At 41.8% G+C, this 22,312-nt stretch overlaps 1 protein-coding gene across 1 annotated transcript in view; it reads right to left on the bottom strand.

The window, feature by feature from the left end:
- Positions 1-223: 223 nt before the first annotated feature.
- The window catches only part of LOC141641723 (uncharacterized), a 34,585-nt gene continuing 12,496 nt past the window's right edge, over positions 224-22,312 (bottom strand). Inside the window, exon 4 of the mRNA XM_074450375.1 lies at positions 224-508. Within this exon, the coding sequence (XP_074306476.1) occupies positions 224-508 (285 nt within the window). The remainder of the gene's footprint in view (positions 509-22,312) is intronic.

Consider the following 22,312-nt stretch of genomic DNA (forward strand, 5'->3'; position numbering starts at 1 on the left):
TAAACAAACTATACACATAGTTATATACAGTTTAAAAGTTTTTGTTTACTGGATGGTGAAGCTTACTGAAAAGAACTTGATTTCAGCTGATCCCACACAGTAGCTCGATACCTTGGTCTTCTGTCATCCATGTCATCCCCATTACGCCTACCAGAAGAAGTGCATTCATTGCCAACCTCTTTAATTGGTTTAATTCTGTCTTTATTTGGACCCCATCCATTTGTCACGTCACTGGAAGTTTTTCTTGGCATCGATAATGGTGGTCTAGGCGGTTTTGGTGATGAGAAGGGCTGCTGCTAATTGGTCTAAGAAGTGCTAAATTAGGTGGTGGTGGTGGTGGTGGTGGTGGGGTTCCAAGTTTGGCCCTTTTGGGCATGTTTGACCTCATTTCTTGCTTCTCTTCAGCTTCGTACTCTTCCATAGGTGGTGGCGGCTGTGGAGGAGCCACCTTTATAGAGGGGATGATAGCAAGCTTGCCAACATCAGGATACCAATTCATTGTCCTTCCCTAATCTTTTATTCAAACTGATTCATCTGATCAATACACACATATCAAGACATTCATTATAATACTTAAAAAATTTTATAGGGCAAAGAATGTTCTTATCATGAAGTTAAATTTTCCTTTTGCAGATACTTGTATGATTGGAGTCTGGCAGTTTATCCTAGCAACATTCGATGTTGCTTAATCTTGTGAATACGACTATGCTTGATAATCTTAGTAATGATTTTGTTTCTGCTTTTTTTTTTTCAGATTCAACTGCTCTCTGGATACGTATGGCACGCCTCGGTTCAGGTTAGGTCATATCAAGTATGTTATCCTCGTCATGTTGGTTGTTAAATTGGGTTAGGCTGGTTATTTGTAGTCCAAGGTGTGTTATTATCGGATATTTTTGGTATAAATTTGGATTGGATGTTACAACTCATGTTCGGTTAGGTCATTCTGTTAGAACACATTGGGTTGATGATGCCAAGTCCTTTGTTATTTGATTGTTTGCTCTTAGTTGAAATGATTAGTGATTGAAGCAATCAAATGAACTTTCAACAATGATTCAAGATGATCAAGCTAATCAAGGAAGTCAAGACAATGATACTTTCCAAGCCTTAGTCGAAAAGTGTAAGAGTAAGTGTAACATTCTCATTTAAATCAAGTAATGGCAAAACCATGCAATAGTACGTTGTACTGTGGTTTCTGTTACTATCATACGGAGGAGGAATTTCGACCAAATGTTTTTAAGTGTCAAAACTATGCAAACTTTAAACCTTAAACATTTGAACTTTCAAAAGTTTGAAAATAATCTGAAATTTTGGAGTCACAAACCCACTTGACTAAACCTCTATATGTAACACCTCCATACTCCAAGTGCCTTACCAGGACCACTTAAGGCATGGAAATGCTACCATCTCGGTTACCCGAGGCAATGATAATCAAATGACAATGAAAAAACATAATTTAAATAACAATATAGTTTAAAGTGATTACATGATCAAAACCAAAACTGTAAACTGAATTACAAGATTCTCAGACGGTCTACTGCTAAAACTATCAAAGCTATAAAACATCGTCTGACACAACCGGAAGACTTCTAACTGCCACGTGATGACTCATCCCATCTATCCCATACGCATCATATCATACCTGCTCAATAACTGCTCACCACCCCCGATTGGATCACCACAGTTTTTAAAACATTTAAACGGGGTCAGTACTAATCACACAATTTATATAACCAACAACACAACAAACAACACAGCTCAAACGGTCACACACACAAGCACACCCACTCCTCAATCTCCATCAGACTATCCACTGGACCAGCCCTGCCAGTGGGGGACCGCAGCCGTACCCACCAAATCCCCGCTCATCATACCGAGCGATAACCCTGTCCCATTAATGTGCAAATCCCCTCCCGTGGCGGGTTCCACGGAGGGCGAAACTAGGGCGTGAAGCCACTCCCGCAAGTGACTCCACTCAGCCGAGAACGCATCTCGAGAACCAGAGACAAACAACCACAACCATCAACAGCAATCAATCAACAACCGTCATAAAACCAATACGATAATAATCAGCAATTACACAACACCAACCATGCATTATGGGACTAATACTGAGTAGGAAACCCTACCTGGAACAGCAACACAATCAGACGGTCTCAACAGCTGTATCAAAACCTTTCCCCTACGAACCCTTCTCCTATACACATAATCATACAATCACTACCACATCAACATAAACATAGAAAACCCCCAATCCCAAAATTAGGGTTTAACGAAACTTAATTAAATATAACAAATTCGGTACGTAGATCTTACGCCCGACGCAAGGATCACAAAGATGTAAAGAACGACAGGATCCGACACTTCTAGCTCCGGGATTTGCTAACAATGCGTCGAGGATGATTCAACGTAACTTCTAATCTTCTCTTGAAGGTTATTAGATTGTAAAAGTGTTTTGAGAAAAGTGACGAAAGCCTTATATATCATTCCCGCATTATTAATAAAACCCGTCAAAACATTACCCGTAAACCGGGCTACTCGATCGAGTAGCTTACATACTCGATCGAGTGCCTCCTACTCGATCGAGTATCCAGGTTACTCGATCGAGTACCCAACAGGTCAGAAACTATTTTTAAACGCGACACACCCTTACTCGACAGAGAAAGGCCTACTCGATAGAGTACCCAAAGACTCATAAAACCGTAGTACTACAGTCTTCCCTCCTTAAAGAGAACTTCGTCCCCGAAGTTCAACCCATACATAAAAACAACCATACTAACTCGACCAAGACACAACAACATAGCTAAGAACTCAAGAACTCGACCAAACACAAACCATGAACTCTTAACACCCACTCCACTAACTATGTTTACTTCCACAACATGACTCACGATATCGTATCTACCACATATATATCTCTCACGACACCAACTCCATACATAACCAACTACCGTCCACAAACGCTGCTAGCTCTGTAACATATCATCCACTAGAAACAATCCAGTATCAAGATACTCATAAACATCAAACGGAATGTTACATTCTACCACCCTTAAAAGGAACTTCGTCCTCGAAGTTTACTCACACTCATAACCTCATCATCCGACTGTCAACACTATCAAACTCCTAAACATCACACTACCACAAACACGACCATGACCTTTAATAAATTCAATCACATCAAATATCCATCATTTATGCTACACCAACACTCTACTTCCACTTATACTACAACATGCACAACCCTCAAACACTCTTTGCCGCATCCTACTCCTCTTAAGATACATGTTACGTCCTCGTAACTCACTAATACTCGATCCTTAGTCATATCCTCTCATTATCTTCATTACCACCACATGTCAAACATAACCACCTATAATCTAAACACTCGCCATGCATATATCTAAGGCTCTCTTACTTAAACAATTCTCATACTTCAATTCACTCATCACACCACCTAACCTATACCTCAAAATCTTTAGCATAACCTAAAACTTCAACTGTTTCTTATTACTGCCAAAACGACATAATCCTCTATACCTGCACCTATCTCCATACTCATTACTCACGATCCACAATTATTACATACACTCACACTAGATCCTCAAGTTCTTTTCTTTCATTACCGCAAAACTCATACACAACTTAACATGATACTATTACCCAACACCCTACACTCACTGTCTCAACGAACGATTATGAACCACCTGCAGCTTTCAGATCATTACCACACATGTTCTACGACTCACTTGCCATGACTATGTGCACCAAAGCCTCATCTACAACAAGATCAAAAATACTGTAACAACTTCTGACAATTGTGTCCCATCAACAGAATGTCACTATACCATGACAACAACGAACACACATACAACTCTCTTTCATACCATACTCTACCCTCATTCCAAAACTTAACTGGTAAGAAACATCAACAAACAAAACGACAGTCTACATGTTCAACCAAAACTCACAAGGGACAGCAGCAAACAAAACAACAATCTATGTTTAACAGATATGTACTTTCGAAAACTCGTATCATAATCATCTCGCCTACTCCACCACAACCGGTGACGTCATTGCAACACTGCCACCAACAGCCACACCGCAGTGCGAAAATACCCGCGTCACAACACTAAGTACCGTGCCCGGATCACCACCCGAGGCACCACAACCACACCGATAGACATCACAACAGACACAATCCCATAAACACTTACTCAACATAACTTCTCGGACAAGAAAAACTTACTCAAATCCACTTTCCTAAAACACAATGCAAAATATTATATGAATTAAACAGATAATAAGCTCATGAATATCATCCCCTTACCATATCACGGATAAACATATATCATGAATACATACAAGTATAACCAGTCATGCCAGATCAATCAAATTATTACCTTTTTGAATATCGTTCAATTAAATTACCGTGTCCAACATATATTACAGAACATTCAGATAACAGCTTTATAATTATCACACCATACCACTTCCCGTGAGGTCAGAACCTCACACAAACATTTATACACATCATAGACCCGTAATTACATCCAACTGGTCAGTCCTGATCACGTAAGTTACCACCTGATAAAAGTTACCTCTCACCCGAGCTTAACTCGTATACACCTCATAACATATTCTCCCATTCGCATAACCATCACCTCCTGCCAAGTATAACCATACCATTACTATTCAATTATTAACATCCGCCTCATCTAACCACATCTTATACTCTCTCACAATCATACACAACAATCAGGTCTCTACCAACTCAACCTTATGAGAATTGCTACCTTTCTAATATACCATCACCCATAACCACTAGTTACAAACCATAACACTACCACTGTCCGGACATCAAACCTCTTACACTCATCTCTAAACATCACGATTTCTTTCCTATCTTTGGTTAACATCCCAAATAACGAACATCGAATCCATCAATAAAATTACCTCAACATTTTTCCCAATATTATCCTTAATTGTATCATCATCTAACTCTCCACCAAAAATCTCGTATCGTGCAAATACTCCACCAACTTCTTACTCCCTTAATTCTTCGAAACTCATGATTAAACATGTTGTCCTGAAACTTCGGTATAACCATTAACTTACTTACTCTTGATAGTATCATACATATCGACGATTCCTTACTTTTATGTCACATAACTCCAGTCAACATTTTCCTAGTTTTACTCCCCTCATTCTTTTCTTTTATACTCGACAAAATCAATTAACCATTCAACTCCTTATCACTTCTACCTAACTCTTTAGTGTTCCGGTTACTTTCTCATTGCTCCAAAACTCACATCTCATTATTTCATATCGATATCATCTCACTCTTTCTTACCATAAATATTCTCTTATTATGCCATCAATCACCCTTGCCACTAATCCATCCAGAGAATCAACTTTATTGTTTGATAATTGCATCTCCTTTGTACATCTATAGAAATCAAAATTCTTTTCATACCGTTAATTGCCCAAGGTAATCCCACAGTAGTTTCACCTCTTAATAAACCAAATCTCCCAAACTCACTCAGATCACTGTCTGCAATTCCACCTCGCGACATGTCTCCACAAAGTTCACTATATATATCACTCTTCTCAACCCCCTTTAAAACGAACTTTCACTATGTATGTCCTTAACCCACACGACTCCTAACTATCTCCCTCCATAATTATTTACACATCTCAAGTTGCCACCATTTGCGTCCCTCATTTCAATCTTTTCATTCTCACGTTCCATAAACTCACATCATCCCTTACCCACATTTACTTACTTTTACATTACTCAACACACAATTATATCACTCATCTCATCTCACAAAATATGCTTCATGCCTCAATAAACCATACCAATCTTTCTTTTCTTTTTCCATTATCTATCACAACACATATGACTCATGGCCTCCCACCGAACTCCTACTCACCATAAGGTGCCACTCACTGCCCCATAAGATTGGGTAACTTACGTATCCAAACCAACATACATGTAAAACAATGCATAAAGGAGCAAAATAACACCTTTGAATTAAACATAATATGCAACAAAGTCAAAGGGTAAGCATATGACCCAAAACAGGGGTCTCTAGATCGAGTACAGGCCGCTCGATCAAGTAAGTGACTTACTCGATCGAGTAAGTGAAGGTCAGAAGCACGTAAAACAAATTACCAGGGCCACTCGATCGAGTAACTGACATACTCGATCGAGTTCCCCCTTACTCGATCGAGTACCAAGGCTACTCGATCGAGTACCTACGCATTTCTCAGCACTGTCCAGTTTTCGTAAAACAGCCATAACTCACTCATTTCTTGGTCGTTTTGGGCGTGTGACCTATCGTTAGAATCGTAAAAGAACAAGCTATCACCTCCAATTGGAATCACATTAAAATCATTTATGAATCTCAAGTTATAACAGTTTAAAGACAATCTCTCTATAATCGAAAACACAACTACTTGATTTTACTTCCAAACAACTTAAACGACAACAAGGTAAACAAAAACAACTCGATGCACATAAAACCAGTACCCCTAACCACATGTTACTACCTTCAAAAGCCAGACATTAACATCCATCATGCTCATATAACATTCAACTTATCAATCACGTACTAACCGCAGGCTTTAATTTTATAACTTTTCGTAACACAAAATATTCTCATACATCACAAATCCTATTTCCATGTTACTAACGCAACAATATTATAAATCCACTTCATCATCTAAACATATTCATATTCTCATGTAATTGCCACTTCATCTTTTCCAATCAATTCATCTAGTTCAATCACATTATTTATCTCACAAGCACATATGATACAACAGTAGACAATTATATGAACTTTTTATATAATCTTATGCAAACGAAATTATGAAAACAAATCATCCATCCTGCAACTTCATTATTCGTCACATATTATCATATATGTACTACTTCCTTTTTCTACCACATCATTCATCATTCTCACATGCTTTTCCAACGATTCCAACCAACATGTAAACCAACCATCATGCAACATGCTTTCAACCAACAACATAATAAAAATCACATCATCACCGTCTTTCTTACATTTTCCCCAATCCCCACACACATACATCCACCGATTCATACCACACTTTGCTACAAAGATACACAATTCCCAAGATAAACACATAGCGATCCCAACTTATATCCCATGGTGACCGGTTCAAAATTGTAGGGCGAGTTCGCGACTTTAGGACGCCTCCCAAGCCTTTGCATTAGCTCCTACAACCTTTACCCCGGGTTCATTTTAATTGACTCCCTATATTCATTAGATTCATTGGTTACAGGTTTCAGGATCGTCGCTCTGATACCATTTTGTAACACCCCCATACTCCAAGTGCCTTACCAGGACCACTTAAGGCATGGAAGTCCTACCATCTCGGCTATCCGAGGCAATGATAATCAAATGACAATGAAGAAACATAATTTAAATAACAATATAGTTTAAAGTGATTACATGATCAAAACCAAAACTGTAAACTGAATTACACGATTCTCAGACGGTCTACTGCTAAAACTATCAAAGCTATAAAATATCGTCTGACACAGCAGAAGACTTCTAACTGCCACGTGATGACTCATCCCAGCTATCCCATACGCGTCATATCATACCTGCTCAATAACTGCTCACCACCCCCAAATGTATCACCACAGTTTTTAAAGCATTTAAACGGGGTCAGTACTAATCACACAATTTATATAACCAATAATACAACAAACAACACAGCTCAAACGGTCACACACACAAGCACACCCACTCCTCAATCTCCGTCACCGACTGTCCACTGGACCAGCCCTGCCAGTGGGGGACCGCTGCCGTACCCACCAAATCCCCGCTCATCATATCGAGCGATAACCCTGTCCCATTAATGTGCACATCCCCTCCCGTGGCGGGTTCCACGGAGGGCAAAACTAGGGCATGAAGCCACTCCCGCAAGTGACTCCACTCAGCCGAGAACGCATCTCGAGAACCAGAGACAAACAACCACAACCATCAACAGCAATCAATCAACAACCGTCATAAAACCAATACGATAATAATCAGCAATTACACAACACCAACCATGCATTATGGGACTAATACTGAGTAGGAAACCCTACCTGGAACATCAACACAATCAGACGGTCTCAACAGCTATATCAAAACCTTTCCCCTACGAACCCTTCTCCTATACACATAATCATACAATCACTACCACATCAACATAAACATAGAAAACCCTCAATCCCAAATTTAGGGTTTAACGAAACTTAATTAAATATAACAAATTCGATACGTAGATCTTACCCCCGACGCAAGGATCACAAAGATGTAAAGAACGACAGGATCCGACACTTCTAGCTCCGGGATTTGCTAACGATGATTCAACGTAACTTCTAATCTTCTCTTGAAGGTTTTTAGATTGTAAAAGTGTTTTGAGAAAAGTGACGAAAGCCTTATGTATCATTCCCGCATTATTAATAAAAACCCGTCAAAACATTACCCGTAAACCGAGCTACTCGATCGAGTAGCTTACATACTCGATCGAGTGCCTCCTACTCGATCGAGTATCCAGGTTACTCGATCGAGTACCCAACAGGTCAGAAACTATTTTTAAACGCAACACACCCTTACTCGACAGAGTAAGGCCTACTCGATAGAGTACCCAAAGACTCATAAAACCGTAGTACTACACTATAATTGTGCAAACACCTTTTACTAAAATGGCAAAGAAGACTTGTCAAATTTCTAAAGTAAGAAAAGCTTTTTGCCATTTTGGTAAATTGTCACATGTTGAGTGTTGTAGCTTAAGTTTTCTGATTTCTTATGCCCCAAGCCTATAGTCTAACACTTACCATCACTTAAAACAATCATTTTAATATTGGATTTAATCTTTCTAAGTTGTACTTACCTAAGACTAAATCCACTATAAATAGAGTGTCTTAGTCACATTTATTTTTTAAGACTTCCAAAGCATTTATTGTAAAAACCTTGCAAATCATTTGTGCATTTAAAGCTTTGTTCTTCAAATGTTTGCAAAACGTTTTTCTGTTTTTAAGTCTTCAAAATTGTTTTCGAAAAAGCTGTAAAACTTCCAAGTATCAGTTCGCTGTACTGTGACATAATGAGTTTGTTCCATGATTCTCGTATTAGATCTTCATTGTGATCTCCATGTTCATTTAGTGAACTCTTGAGATTCAAGATTCTGTAACATCTTGAGATAGAACCCATAAACTCTTGAAGCGGAGTAGCTTTAAGTTTGAGTGCAACCGGAGTAGGTTGACGAGTTATTTTCATTGTAAGGGGTTTAGTAAGTTTGAGTAAATTTCTAAACAAGCAATAAAATAACGGTTGGACGTAGGACTCGGAGTAGAGGCTAAACCAATTTTTAAAATGTCGTTTGTTTGTTCATTTACTTTTACGTTCTTCCACTTTGCTATTTCTCGCATGTACTTAATCAAGTTCTGTGTCACAGTCACCTATACTGTGACATAGAACTGATGTACCTTCTTGTGAACTTACATTCAATTAAGTTTCTCAAGTCTTGTACTTCAATATTCTTAGCTTAAAGTAATTAATTAACTAAGTTAAGGATACCATTTTTAAAAGGTACACCTAATTCACCCCCTCCCCCTCTTAGGTGTTAATCTTTCTTAACTCTTCAATTGGTATCAGAGCCTCGTGCTCTTGATATTGGTTAAATCCAAAGAGTTGATCCTATAGTTATGGACGATTCAAAACACACTAAGTATCCCATTTTCAAGGGAGAAAACTATGCCTGGTGGAAACATCGCATGGAGCACTATGTCAAAAGTGCGGACTATGAATGTTGGTTAATCATTCAAAAGGGTCCCCTCAAAATCGAAGTGACTAATTGTAGACACCTCGTTTTTGCACCTCCCGCAAACCACCCGGTGATGATTGGGCCGCATGTTTGGTTCGCGGAACGATTTGTGACAGTTCGTAAGATTATCGTCAAGTGATTGCTCAAATATTAATGTCGACCTCATAGTTGTCATCTACGCGCCGATACGGTCGTTTTGGCAGTAATTAGAGTACATTCGAGTCGGGTCAAAAACCGTCTCCATTTTCTGATAACTGTTAAATCCCGAGTCAGAATGTTCTGGAATGTTCCGGATATTTCTATTCCATATTTCACGAGTTTTATCTTTTGGCAAATAATATCCCGTAATATTCATATAAAATATTAAGGAAGATCGGATTATTTCCGTCCTTCCATAACTCAAACGCGGAAATCTTTCTTGACGGGAGGAAACCTCCTGGGAATAGACGCAGCAGTCTTTGCGCCTCTTCCAAGAGACGCGATGGGCTCGCTGCGCCTCTTCCCAGGCCCTTCTCTGCATGTTCCACGTATCTTTTTTATATCTTTTCGAGATTCACTTCCAAAGAGTCTCCGAAACCCTATTCCGTCACGTGATTAGTATAAATAGGAGCCTTCGCTCCTCATATTTCTCACGCGAGTGTCCGCCCTTCTCTTCTCCCTTTGCATTCTAGACTTTGTTCTTACTAATTGGCGCCTACGTGCTTGAACATTCGACCACGTAAGCTCGGATCCTTCCGGGTACCAGCCTCTCCGTTGCATGACCGACCAATTTGACCAACTACACAATAATCAATCTAATTAATCAATTTATTTCAATCGTTTTCCTCTTACGAGGGCACTCTCTTTGCATTCGCGTCGAGCATCACTAATCGATATCTTAGTTCTTCTCGTTTCGTCAACATGTAAGTCTGAGGGTGTATAATCCTTATTTATTTATTGTACTTTTAATTATTGTATCACAATTGTAAGATTCATGTCGAAAATACCAATTAAAACCGATTTCTAAAACCATCTTTAAAACCTTTTTTTACGGATTTTCAGAAGACTGACAGTCGAGAAAAGACGCAGCAACTGCTGCGCCTCTTCGAAGGAGCGCAGTTCCTGCTGCGCCTCTTCGTGAGGCTGCCGCAGTTCCTGCTTCTTTTCTTCTTCCTTTGTCCTCTGTAATTCGTCACTCTTGTTTTGATTGTTTCGTTTGTTTGTTAATTCTTCGTCATAAGTAGTATATAACTCACATGTATATTAAACATCATCATTAATTCGTATAATTCATTGTTAATCCGACTTAAATCCCAAGTAATTCAATACTTGCGGGTTTTCGTCATTCAATTCAAACCCGGGCTTTGGAGGTTCGATTCATCCATATTGAATCTCTGGAACTCGTCATTGATACATTCTAACCTGTCTTTTGTCATGTATTCATCATTAGTTCGTCATATATCATTATATCTAACCTAGTTAATTGATTTCAACAGAGGACTCATTAATGTCTATCATTCATTCATGTAATTAATCCGTTTAATTCCGTCTCATTCATGTTTTACTGTTTTATGACCCATTCATATGTTAAACAACAGGTTAACCACTTTAATCCGAGTAATTATTATCAATTAACCATTAAAATCATCAATTGACATTAACGATTTGCAGTTCCGGCTTCACAGCCAGAACTCACCCTTGGAACAGACGCAGCAACTATTATCCGTAATATCACCTTCTGTCCTGTTCGTAATTTATTTATTTCATTAATTTTATTCTTTTATTCTTCTATTCTTTTTATCAAATTATCCGTTTTGAAGGTATTTTCGACATAAATCGCCTATTCCAATGTAATTATTGTAATTTTCATTATTGTAATTCATAATTATTGTATTTCTTTTATTCTTTGTATGTTTTCACATGTAAATGAGCATTAAATCCTACTTCGACATTAATTGTATGCTTAATTAATTGTTTCACCGACTTAGCCTAATCTTCACATGTTAGGATTAAAACTTGGATGTTGCATTGCATGCATATAGCCGACGATATATCAAGTACGAATAACTTCCCTAATCATTAGTAGAGGCCGCTATCGAGGTGGGCGGGATTAGGTGTTCGATCAAAAGAGCTTCCTAATACGTACCCCTTACTCCAGATCTCCGTGAGCACCCGTGTTCATTGGCATCCACGAGAGTCATTCTAGACATAGAATGCTAAGGGTAACGATTGCTTAGTGTTCATGTCACTACTTTGTGTCTTGACATGACACGAGGTATTCGAACGGTTCCAATTTCCCATAAAAATTGGTGGCGACTCCATACAAAATGCAAACGCTTGTTTTCGACCTTCTCACCAAGCGCCCCTGTGGGCGGCCCGCTGTCCACGGTTTGGCGACTCATTTGGGATTATACACTTACGTGTAGCTAGGGTGAAACTCGAACAAGGTTAGGGAATAGTTTGTACAAGACAATTGTCGGTTTTCATAACTCGGTCTTCCTAGACCGTTTTATTCGGCCTTCCTAGGCCCAACCCAACCCATTCGACCAATCGTCCCGTCTAAACGGTCCTAATTCTTATTTGGGCCTAAGGATGGATAGCGATTGACGTCATCCGTACCATGATGCTTACTCTTGTTTGTATCAAGGGCCTTCACTACTTGAGGAAATGGACTAGGAATCGGCCTTACTCTTGTTTGGCACGAGCCTCTCCACAGACTTCGGGTTTGATGGTTCGGTATGGCAACCCACCCTTTAAACCAAAACCCTTCTAAATGCACTCAGCATCCCGTTATAATGCCTGTATAAATTTGTAAACCCTACGTGATCACCACTTCTAAACAAAACCATGACGAATTTTCAAAAAATCAAAATCCTTTTTTCAAACAAGAATTTCGAAAAAATAGGCCTTCAATTAGCGCAAAATCCGGTCAAAACTCCGTCCGTTTGTCGTGTCAAAATTCGGGCCACAAGCCCATTTCAAAACCTCACTTTGAGTCCACTCCTACAACTACACTACAGTTGACTAGGACACACATTTTCAAAGACCTTGTCTTTCTTCAAAACTCACTCAACACAAGTGGCACACACCCACTTCACGAGTCAAAACTTTTCCTCTTTTAGCAAGTGTGATAGAATGGTCGATCGTGTTTTGATTCGTCGCCGATCTCTTATCCAGTTTCCAAGATGCCCGGATCAAGTGATGAAACAAACCTCCAGCAAATTCAAGAGAGTAATGATCGAATCCTAGCCGCGCTAGCCCAAATGCAAATCACTCAAGAACAAATCTATGACCGCCTTGAACTTATCGAAGGCCGTATCTTTGATGTAGAGGGAAGGTTGCCTCCCCCTAAAGGTGAAGTACTACGTTTTTCCGATGACGAGTCTAAAGATGAGAATCCTATCATAGGGACGACTGCAGCCGAGAAAAGACTCCAATACTTAGAGGAGCAATTGATGTACCTTAAGGGGGATGACATTTATAGGGAAAACAATCGCAAGTATGAAGCCGTCAATTCCAAATTGCCAACTAACTTTAGCATGACGGATATCCCTAAGTTCAAGGGACACGAGAACCCTTTGAACCACATCCGTGCCTTCAAGGATTACATGTCTATCAAAGGCATCAAACCCGAGATGTTCTTAAGGATCTTTCCTTCATCTCTTGACACCATCCCGAAGCAATGGTTCTACACTTTAGATCACAAGAAAGTCGCCACTTGGGAGGACGCCGCAATCGAGTTCTCGAAACAATATGCGGATAATGCCGAGATCAAAGTCAACATGCGTACTCTAGAGGTTCTTACCCAAAATGACAAAGAAGGATTCACCAACTTCCTAAGTAGGTGGAGGAAGACTAGTACTCAACTAGTTGAACGCCCGGATGAGGCTACTCTTGTGGAAAAGTTTGTGGATAATCTCAAGCCCATATATGCCAACCATTTGAGATATCAAAACATCAAGACTTTCAAGGACTTAACTGTACTAGGGACACGAATTGAAGATGACATCCGCAAAGGACTCTTGTCCAAAACGGTAGGTAGAGGATATCAAGGGTCCACGAGTCGTTCATACGGCTCTACTAGCAAGACCGATGAGGTTAACCTCCTCGAGCCATCCAAGAAAACTAGCCCACCAAGGAAGTTCACAAACCTTGGGGATACTTACTCCAACGCTCTAAAGAGGCTAATGAAGCAAGGTAAACTCCAACCCATTGGACCTACTCCCGAACCCGAAAAGAAATCCAAGTTTTGGGATGAAAATTCCTCTTTGTGAATACCATAGGGGCAAAGGACACGACACAGAAAAATGCTACAAGTTGAAACACGTGCTTCAAGATATGATCGAAGATGGTCGACTTCCAATACCACCAGGAGGTAAACCCAACAACACTCAGAATCCTCTTGGAGTTCTAGTGATTACAAGTGATGAATCTACCTTAGATTGCTCACACCTCATTTCTCCCACCGAAAATGAAATTCATGCAATTGAGAAAGAGGGGTTCTACTCTACTATCTCCCCTACCATTTCCGACTTCATCACATGGGCGAGGAGTGTAGATAGGCAAGTTTGGGAACTAGAGAGCATGGTAACAACCCTACGCAATCCCAACGCAATACCCGAAGAACATGCGCCACTAATCTTCTCTCAAAATGCCACTATGCAAGAAGTAGTCACCGTGGTTGATAAACTAGTCGATCAAATCATACGACTAGAAAGTGACATCATGAGAATGAGGGAACTAGCTGCAATCAATGGGGTTTGGGCCGATAATGATGAAGACGAGTATCTCATTGAAAACTCCGTAGTCAAGGAAATAGTCCAGAATGGCAAAGACCAAGATGTGGATCACCTAACTCGTTCGGGTCGCCCATATCAAAATACTACTCAAAACGGTCCAACCAACGTCATCACACCAAATGACAACGAAGATGACCCCACTGATCATTTGCTCAAGCAATTTGATACGTGCCTAATGTACGGTCTTTTTGGCCTATTTCAGCACGTATTTCCATGCATTTATATACTGTTTTCATAGTATTTTGCCCCGAATTGGCTACTTTGGTGTATTTTGTCCTTTTTGTAGGGATAATCGCGAAAGAAGCGAAACCATGCTCCATTTCGTCCTTTTTGCATGCATTTAGAGGAGACGGGATTGTCCCAGAGTGAGATGCTGCACCTGAAGTGTCGTGGCACGCATTACGAAGCGTATGGGTGGAGACGTGAGCTGAATTGAAGACCCAAGTGGTCTATCGAGTTGATTGGTGCTCTATCGAGCTGTTTGGAGGACGATCGAATGGTCCCTGAAGCTCCCTGAGCTCGATCGAGAGGTTCCTTCCTCGATCGAGTAACCAGCCTTTGATCAAGCCCTCGATCGAGAACCCTGCTGTTCGATCGAGGAGTTCCTGTTGAGACATTGGTCGATCGAGTGGTCTAATCCACTCGATCGAGAGGATTTCGTCTGTGGGCTTTAATTAGTCCGTGTTTTATTAATTACGCATAAACACTTAGGCTTTTCGGCTATATAACCTATGTTTAACTAGGTTATTAGTCATCTTTTACTATCTTTCAGACTCTTATCACTTTTTACTCTGAGACTATCTCTTTTACTATTTTTTTCATATTAGAAAAACCTACTGTTACTTTTACGTTGCTTTCACTTTGGGGATTATTGCACTCGGATCTCGTCGTTCTTTACGCCGGATTGCTTAGATTGTAATCTCTTCCTTCTCTTAATAATAATTAACCCTTTGTTGCCCTTAATTCTTGTTTTATGTTATCATTATTTCTCGCCCTAATTTCTGTTATTGCGCTTTATAATTATTATTTCGTTATGTCTTTCTATTTGGAATATTATGTCTTTGTTAGATTAGTTATGAATATGAGTAGCTAATTCCCCTTCATGTTGGGATTAGGGGATCTGCGGTAGAATAATGACGACGTAGTGAATGAATTAGACGAATTGATATAAGAGACTCTGTCACTATAGCAATATAACTGTAATCACCGACCTAGTTGAGTGCACGCTTCTATGTCACCTATTAAACTGGCTACAATTAACCCTGGATCGAAAGATTGGATTAAATAGGCCTGCTATAAACAGTAGACTACCCTAATGAGGACGAAATTTAAGTTAGTGGTATTTTAGGGTGGGAAGTGGACCGAAAGGACCTTCTAATATCCGTCTCATAATTAGTTCGTCTGAATCATTTACTGCTAAGTTGTTGAACTACCATAGTGAACCGAAGTCCCGACATGCTTCTCTCTTATTGATTGTTTAATTCATTTTCCTGCTTATCTGCTTTCCTCTTTTTTTCTCTTCTTTTAACTCCGTAGTTTAGAACCAAAAATTCAATCAACCCCATTGTTACCATAGGATTAGAGATAGACAGCTGTAGTTGCATTACCTCCCTGAGGATTCGATACTCGACTGCCTCTACTACATATTTAGTTGAGACCGTTAGGTTTTATTTTTGACAGGTCAACGACAGGCGTGTCAAATTTTGGCGCCGTTCGGGAGGCAATTGTTCCAATTACTATTTGTTTTTATTTTTAATTCTTCTTTTTAGTTTAAGGAACATCGTTCCTTAGACTATTCTCATATCTTGTCTGTAGTTTCGTCTTATGTGCAGGTCGCAAGGTGGTCCACTACTACCTTTTGATCCCGAGATTGAGAGATCTCTTCGCGTAAAAAGGAGACTATTTCAAGAGCAACAGGCAGAGGGAGAGCCTAGTTCTCACGGCAGTTTTTACGAGAACGAGCTTTTCGAAAATAATCCGCCGTCTTCTCCAGTTTCCGATTATTCACTTGAGTCTATCACTTTCCCAGAATTTCCAGAAATGGCCGAGGAAGCAACCATTGCTAGTCACTCCGAGCCCACAGCTGACAATCTTTATAAAGGGTTCGAACTGCCGGGAGATGCCAGGAAGTTCGAGCCTAAGCCGTCTTATATCAGCATGGTAGAGAAAAACCAGTTCGGGGGAGCTGCGAAAGAAGATGCAGCTCAGCATATGGAGACTTTCATTGATTACTGCTGCTCCATACCTCCTCCCGCTGGTGTGACAGCTGATCAGATTAAAGAAACCATGTTCATCTTCTCACTCCGCGATGCTGCAAGGGAGTGGTACAGGGATTTGGACCGAGCTGCTCACGGCATAACGGATTGGAATTCGCTAGCATTGGCATTCTACAAAAAGTATTTCTCTGCTTCGAGAACCATAGCCATCAGAGCCCAGATAACCAGTTTCAAACAAGGGCCCGACGAGAATTTCCATGAGGCGTGGCTTCGTTTTAAGAAATTGGTGCGGACCATACCGCATCACGGTTTCGAGAAATGGAGTCTATGTAACCATTTTTACAATGGTTTATATGATGATCAGAGAGCCATACTAGACGCGGCAGCCAACGGCCGGTTTTCTGACAACTTGGGGCCGACGAAAGGATGGAAAATCATAGATGATTTAGCCACTCATAGGGCTGAATACGGGAATTCAAGGGGAAACCAAAGGAGAGCTGCTGAATCCTCTTCAGTGGCCGCATTAGAAGCCCTTACTGCTAGGTTCGACAAGTATGAACTAGGGGGAACTTTCAAGCCAGGGATGTACCAGGTTAATGCTATGACAGACGGTCCCTTCGTGCATGCATGCGAGGTGCGGGCAGACGGACATGTCTCGATTTTGTCCTAGTCCTTATGAGCAATGTCTTTGCCTTTCAACATTATAGGCAGAACAACAACCAAGTCTGAGCCAAATATCCACCCCAATTTGAGGTGGAGTAACCGAGCAACGTACTCAATCCCACCGCTCCTCCAAATCAGCAGCAGCCTTACATTCCGCCACATCAGAAGCAACAAGGCTATCAGAAGCCTCCGTCCTTTAACCCACCTAGCCACGGTTCATCTTCAAGCGGGGTGAGTGAAATGGGCGAGTTGAAATCTATGATACAAGCCTTTACCAAGCAGCTCCATGCAAGTGATCAACAAAGAAGCACAAGTGATCAACAGCGAGACGCGACCATAAAGGCACTTGAGACTCAAGTTGCCCAACTCGCCGCGAATCAATCCTCGAGGAAGCCAGGTCATCTACCGACTCAAAATGAGAAGAACCCAAATGAGACGGTACATTTGATACAGTTGAGAAGCGGTCTTTCTTATGAAGGACCAGAAATGACGAAATCAGACCTGGAAGCAGCTGAAACTGATGATGAACAGTGTTCTGGTAAGAGGAAAGGACTCACGACACAAGAGTTACTCGATCGACTGAAGTCTGGTGTTGAAACAGCTCGATCGAGGGGAAATGGTGAAGATCTTGGTCGATCGAGTAGTCACTCTGCTCGATCGAGTGAACTGGAAGCTGAAGATGGTCGATCGAGTGGTACTGTTGCTCGATCGACTAAAGTTGATGCAGAAACAGGTCGATCGAGTGGACCCATTGCTCGATCGCCTGATATTGTTGACGGGAAGCTTATTCGAGAGCCTGCTAGTGCTCGTTTAAGCGATGAAGTACCAGAAAGGCCTCGTTCGAGAGGTAAGAAGCGCCCAAAGGACACCGAACTTGCTCCGGAAGACACTTTGGAGGCGAGAAATAAGGGACTTGAGATTCCAATTACTGTTCCCTTCCCGAGGCGGCTGCAGAATACCAGGATTAATCAACAATTTAGCAAATTTGTTGAACTGTTGAAGAGTTTGGAAGTTTCTGTACCGTTCCTTTCGAGTTGCTTATGAAGGTACCCTCTTATTTACGATTTTATGAAAGATATTTTAGCACGTAAGAGGACCATTAATGATAGTGAGATGTAGCTTTGATCGAGATAGGGTCACCCTTGTCTCAAAATAAGCTACCTCTCAAGCAATCGACCGGGTAGTTTTTCGATCCCATGTCACATAGGAATGCAGTTGATTGATAATGCGCTATGCGATTTAGGCGCTAGCGTAAGTGTTCTACCTTTGTCTCTAGCTAAGAGACTTGGTGTGACCAAGCTGAGTTGCACCAATATGGTATCCGGATGGCCGACCGTAGTCTATCACGGCCACTAGGTGTAGCGGAAGACGTACCTGTTAGGATCGGGAAGTTCTTTATTCCCGTTGACTTTGTCGTCCTAGATATCCCCGAAGATGTGCATACCCCTATCATTTTAGGGAGACCATTTTTGTCCTTTGCCCGTGCGGTGATAGATGTCGGGGGAAGACTTTGACCTTCCAGGTAGGGGATGAGGAGCTGACTTTTCATCAGTCCAAGTTCCGGAGGGCTCCCATGCAGGCTCAGCCTTGCAATGCCCTTTCTTCTGTTGACCCTATTATTGACACTCCAATTTTGGAGAATATTGCTATTGTTGCTAACCCTCCGCCTCATACTGAGAGCAAAAAGGAGGAAGATCCGTCTGTTGTCCTTACTGCAGGTACAGATGAAGGCAAGAAAGGAGCTGTCAAAGGACAGGGTAAGACCATTATCAATCAACCTGGAGCAAAGGATGCCAAAGAAGATGACAGAGGGGCGAGAACGAAGGCAGTTCGGACCTACATAGATTGGAATTATGTTCCTCCTCCTCTCAGAAATTCAAGTTCATGGAAGTCAAAAAGGACGGTCAGTATCGCTGAAGTGACGTCCTCCAGTCAGAAGCCCACGAAGGGGCTACTGACAGCTGATGGGAATTAAACGGGGAAATGCCCCGTGTAACAAATTGTAACAAATTTTTGGTCGAATTTCTTTTGAATTTATTTCTTTTATTACGTTTTTAATTAGGACAATTAGTTAGACAATTAGTTAGACAATTACGTTTTTAATTATAGACTGTGTTCTGCATATTTGGTATTTGGGATATGTTTCATGCAGGTTTGGGGAAATGTCACGCATTTCGAGGAGGAAAAGACGGAAATTTAAAGGAATCCACACGAGGAAGTCCTCGATCGAGTATTTTTGTACTCGATCGAATGGCTATTGGGTCGATCGAGCTGGCTGGTTACTCGATCGAGGAAGACCAAAAGGAAACAGGCCGATCGAGGGGTCCTTACCCGATCGAGTAAGGGGACATCAACAAGTCCTCGATCGAGTGACTTAAAATCACTCGATCGAGTGGATTGAACAGGGACCGAGGGAGTTTTCTATCTTAAACTCTTTAATTCCCTAATCTTATTTCATTTCATTTATAATTTCCCTCTAACTTCCTCCCCTAATTGCGATTGATTTCCCCCAAATCCCCATCTCTTGCCCAAAAATCACCTAATCAAACACCTACATTCTCTTGCTAGTTAATTAATCTTCCATAACCCCTTAATTTCCCCCTCTTTTGTGCTCGTTTTTACGGTTTTCAAAGGGGATTAGGGTTTGCGGTTTTGTCGATCAAATTTCCGCCATTGTTGTCTGTTTTTGGAGTTTAATTACTTTTTGTAGGTCAATCATCATCAAGTAAGTATTTATATCACACTCCTTGCTATTTCTCTTGATTTAATTAGAATTGCTTTGAGGTGATTGATTTAGGGCTCGAAAATTCCATGTCTAGTCGACTTGTTTCGATTTTATTGTGTTTATTTGCCCTTGATTAGCTTGATGATGATCTATTAGCAATCCCTCGCTGTTTTTGCATGATCAATTCGAATTTTGCGCGATTTCCGCGACTAGGGTTCCTGTGAGTCGAAATTTCGACTGTCAGACGGTTGTTTTGCTTTGTAATTGCGGTTTTTGCCTACTTGTTACTGTTGTTAACCGTTGTCAATCGCTTTCCGTCCCCTATCGCCATTACATGCTTTGAATCATTAGGAATCTCGCGCTGTAAATGGTTACTCTTGACTGCCGGAGTGCTACATGCCCCATTTTAGGTTTTTCATGATGTATTAGCCCCTTTGCAGTCAATGTTTTATCATATCATCACCATTTACATGCTGTTTTTCGAATTTTTTGAGGAATTGTTGGGTTTTGTATGCTGTGAGTCGATCGTTTCGACTGATAGGGCCTCACATTTGCTGTCACATGTTGGTTAGCGGGTTGTTTTAACCACGGTTAGCAGCATCGTCTCTTATTCATGCCCTTTGACACTTTGCAGGATGGACGCGAGTTCCCTGTCTTCTACCAAAGACGTCCTCCGGCTCTTTCGTGAGCGAGCAAGTGGCCCTGCTGTTGCCACTAGCTCGCCTTGGTCACCACCGCAAAGACCGGTTCTACTTGTCTCACTGCAGGGACGGTTTTCCGCGGCTAGCACAGCCGGGAGCTCGGTTCAGGCTTCACAGGCCATCACCCTCACTCCCACCAGGCCTTTCTCTCTACCGGACTGTGGACGGACACCCCGTTTCCAGCGGCTGACTGGTATCGCCACCGAGACTACACCGGCGGGCTAGCCGACTAGCCCTCACTTCCGGCCCGTGCGAGGTCGTTGTTACGGAGAGAGGCGCTCTCACACCCGTACCGAAGCTGCCCACGGTACGTTTCACTTCAGAGGCTCACCGGACACGGTTAGTCACTTTACTTCGCTGCCCTCTCTCCTCCACCCGTTTCCTTGCACGAGCTGACCTAGAGACCTTAGGCATCTATGAGGAGGTCTGTAGCTTATTAAATGGGACGGGTATGTCGGGTTTGATTACCATGCAGGAGGCTACCATTCGTACCCTTACGTACGAGTTCTTTAGCTCCTATTCCTTTGACACCGACTTTTACACTGCTGACAACTCCAGTTCCTGCATTCACTTTCGACTCCGCAATGAGTCGCACAGCTGGTCTTTGGCCAAGTTTGGCCAGGTTCTAGGCTTAGTCAGTGACGGTCCCACCGCCCCACCTCGAGACCTCCTTCAGCCACTTTGGGCTGCGCTTACTCACACTCCCTTCCAGGCACGGAAGGGAGCTCACGTTCACTTACCTGCGCCCCGTTATTACTTGCGTCTGTTAGGAGAGACCATTTTTGGGCGCCCTGAGCCCAATAACTTGACCAACACTGAGCTAGCGATTCTCGCGGGTACCTCAACATTGACTCGGTTCCCGTTTGTTCTAAACATTGCCTATCCGGTAGCTCAAAGATTGGAACGGTATTGGGACTCGGGTCAAGATCTCATTGTTGTGCGGCGGGCTAGTTACTAGGATTGCCCGCCACCTTTACCCCATCGACCCTTCACTCACCGCACCCGATGAGGTGGCCTACCTTGACCTGGATGCCATGGCAACATTGACCTGGTTCCCAAGGGCGAAGGGGAGCGCGAGGACGTGGAAGATTGGTAGTTCCACGTCTGTTACCTTGCCGTGCTCTACCCTTCCGCCACTTTTACCGCTCCCTACTGCTGCTGAGGGAGCGAGTCCACCTCCACCTACCTACCACCTTACCTTCACCCCTTCCTCTTCTTCCTCCAAGAAGAGGAAGCGGGAGGCCGGAGCATCTTCTAGCTCCCAGGCTCAGACTCAGGCCCAGGCTGGACCGACACCCACGCCTCAGCCTACACCCACTCATACTCCACCTCCACTTGACCCTCCTTCTGGTTCGGTTTTTCCGGCCAATTTTGTTT

This window comes from Silene latifolia, chromosome 2 (assembly GCF_048544455.1).
Source record: "Silene latifolia isolate original U9 population chromosome 2, ASM4854445v1, whole genome shotgun sequence".
In the NCBI taxonomy this organism is placed as follows: domain Eukaryota; kingdom Viridiplantae; phylum Streptophyta; class Magnoliopsida; order Caryophyllales; family Caryophyllaceae; genus Silene; species Silene latifolia.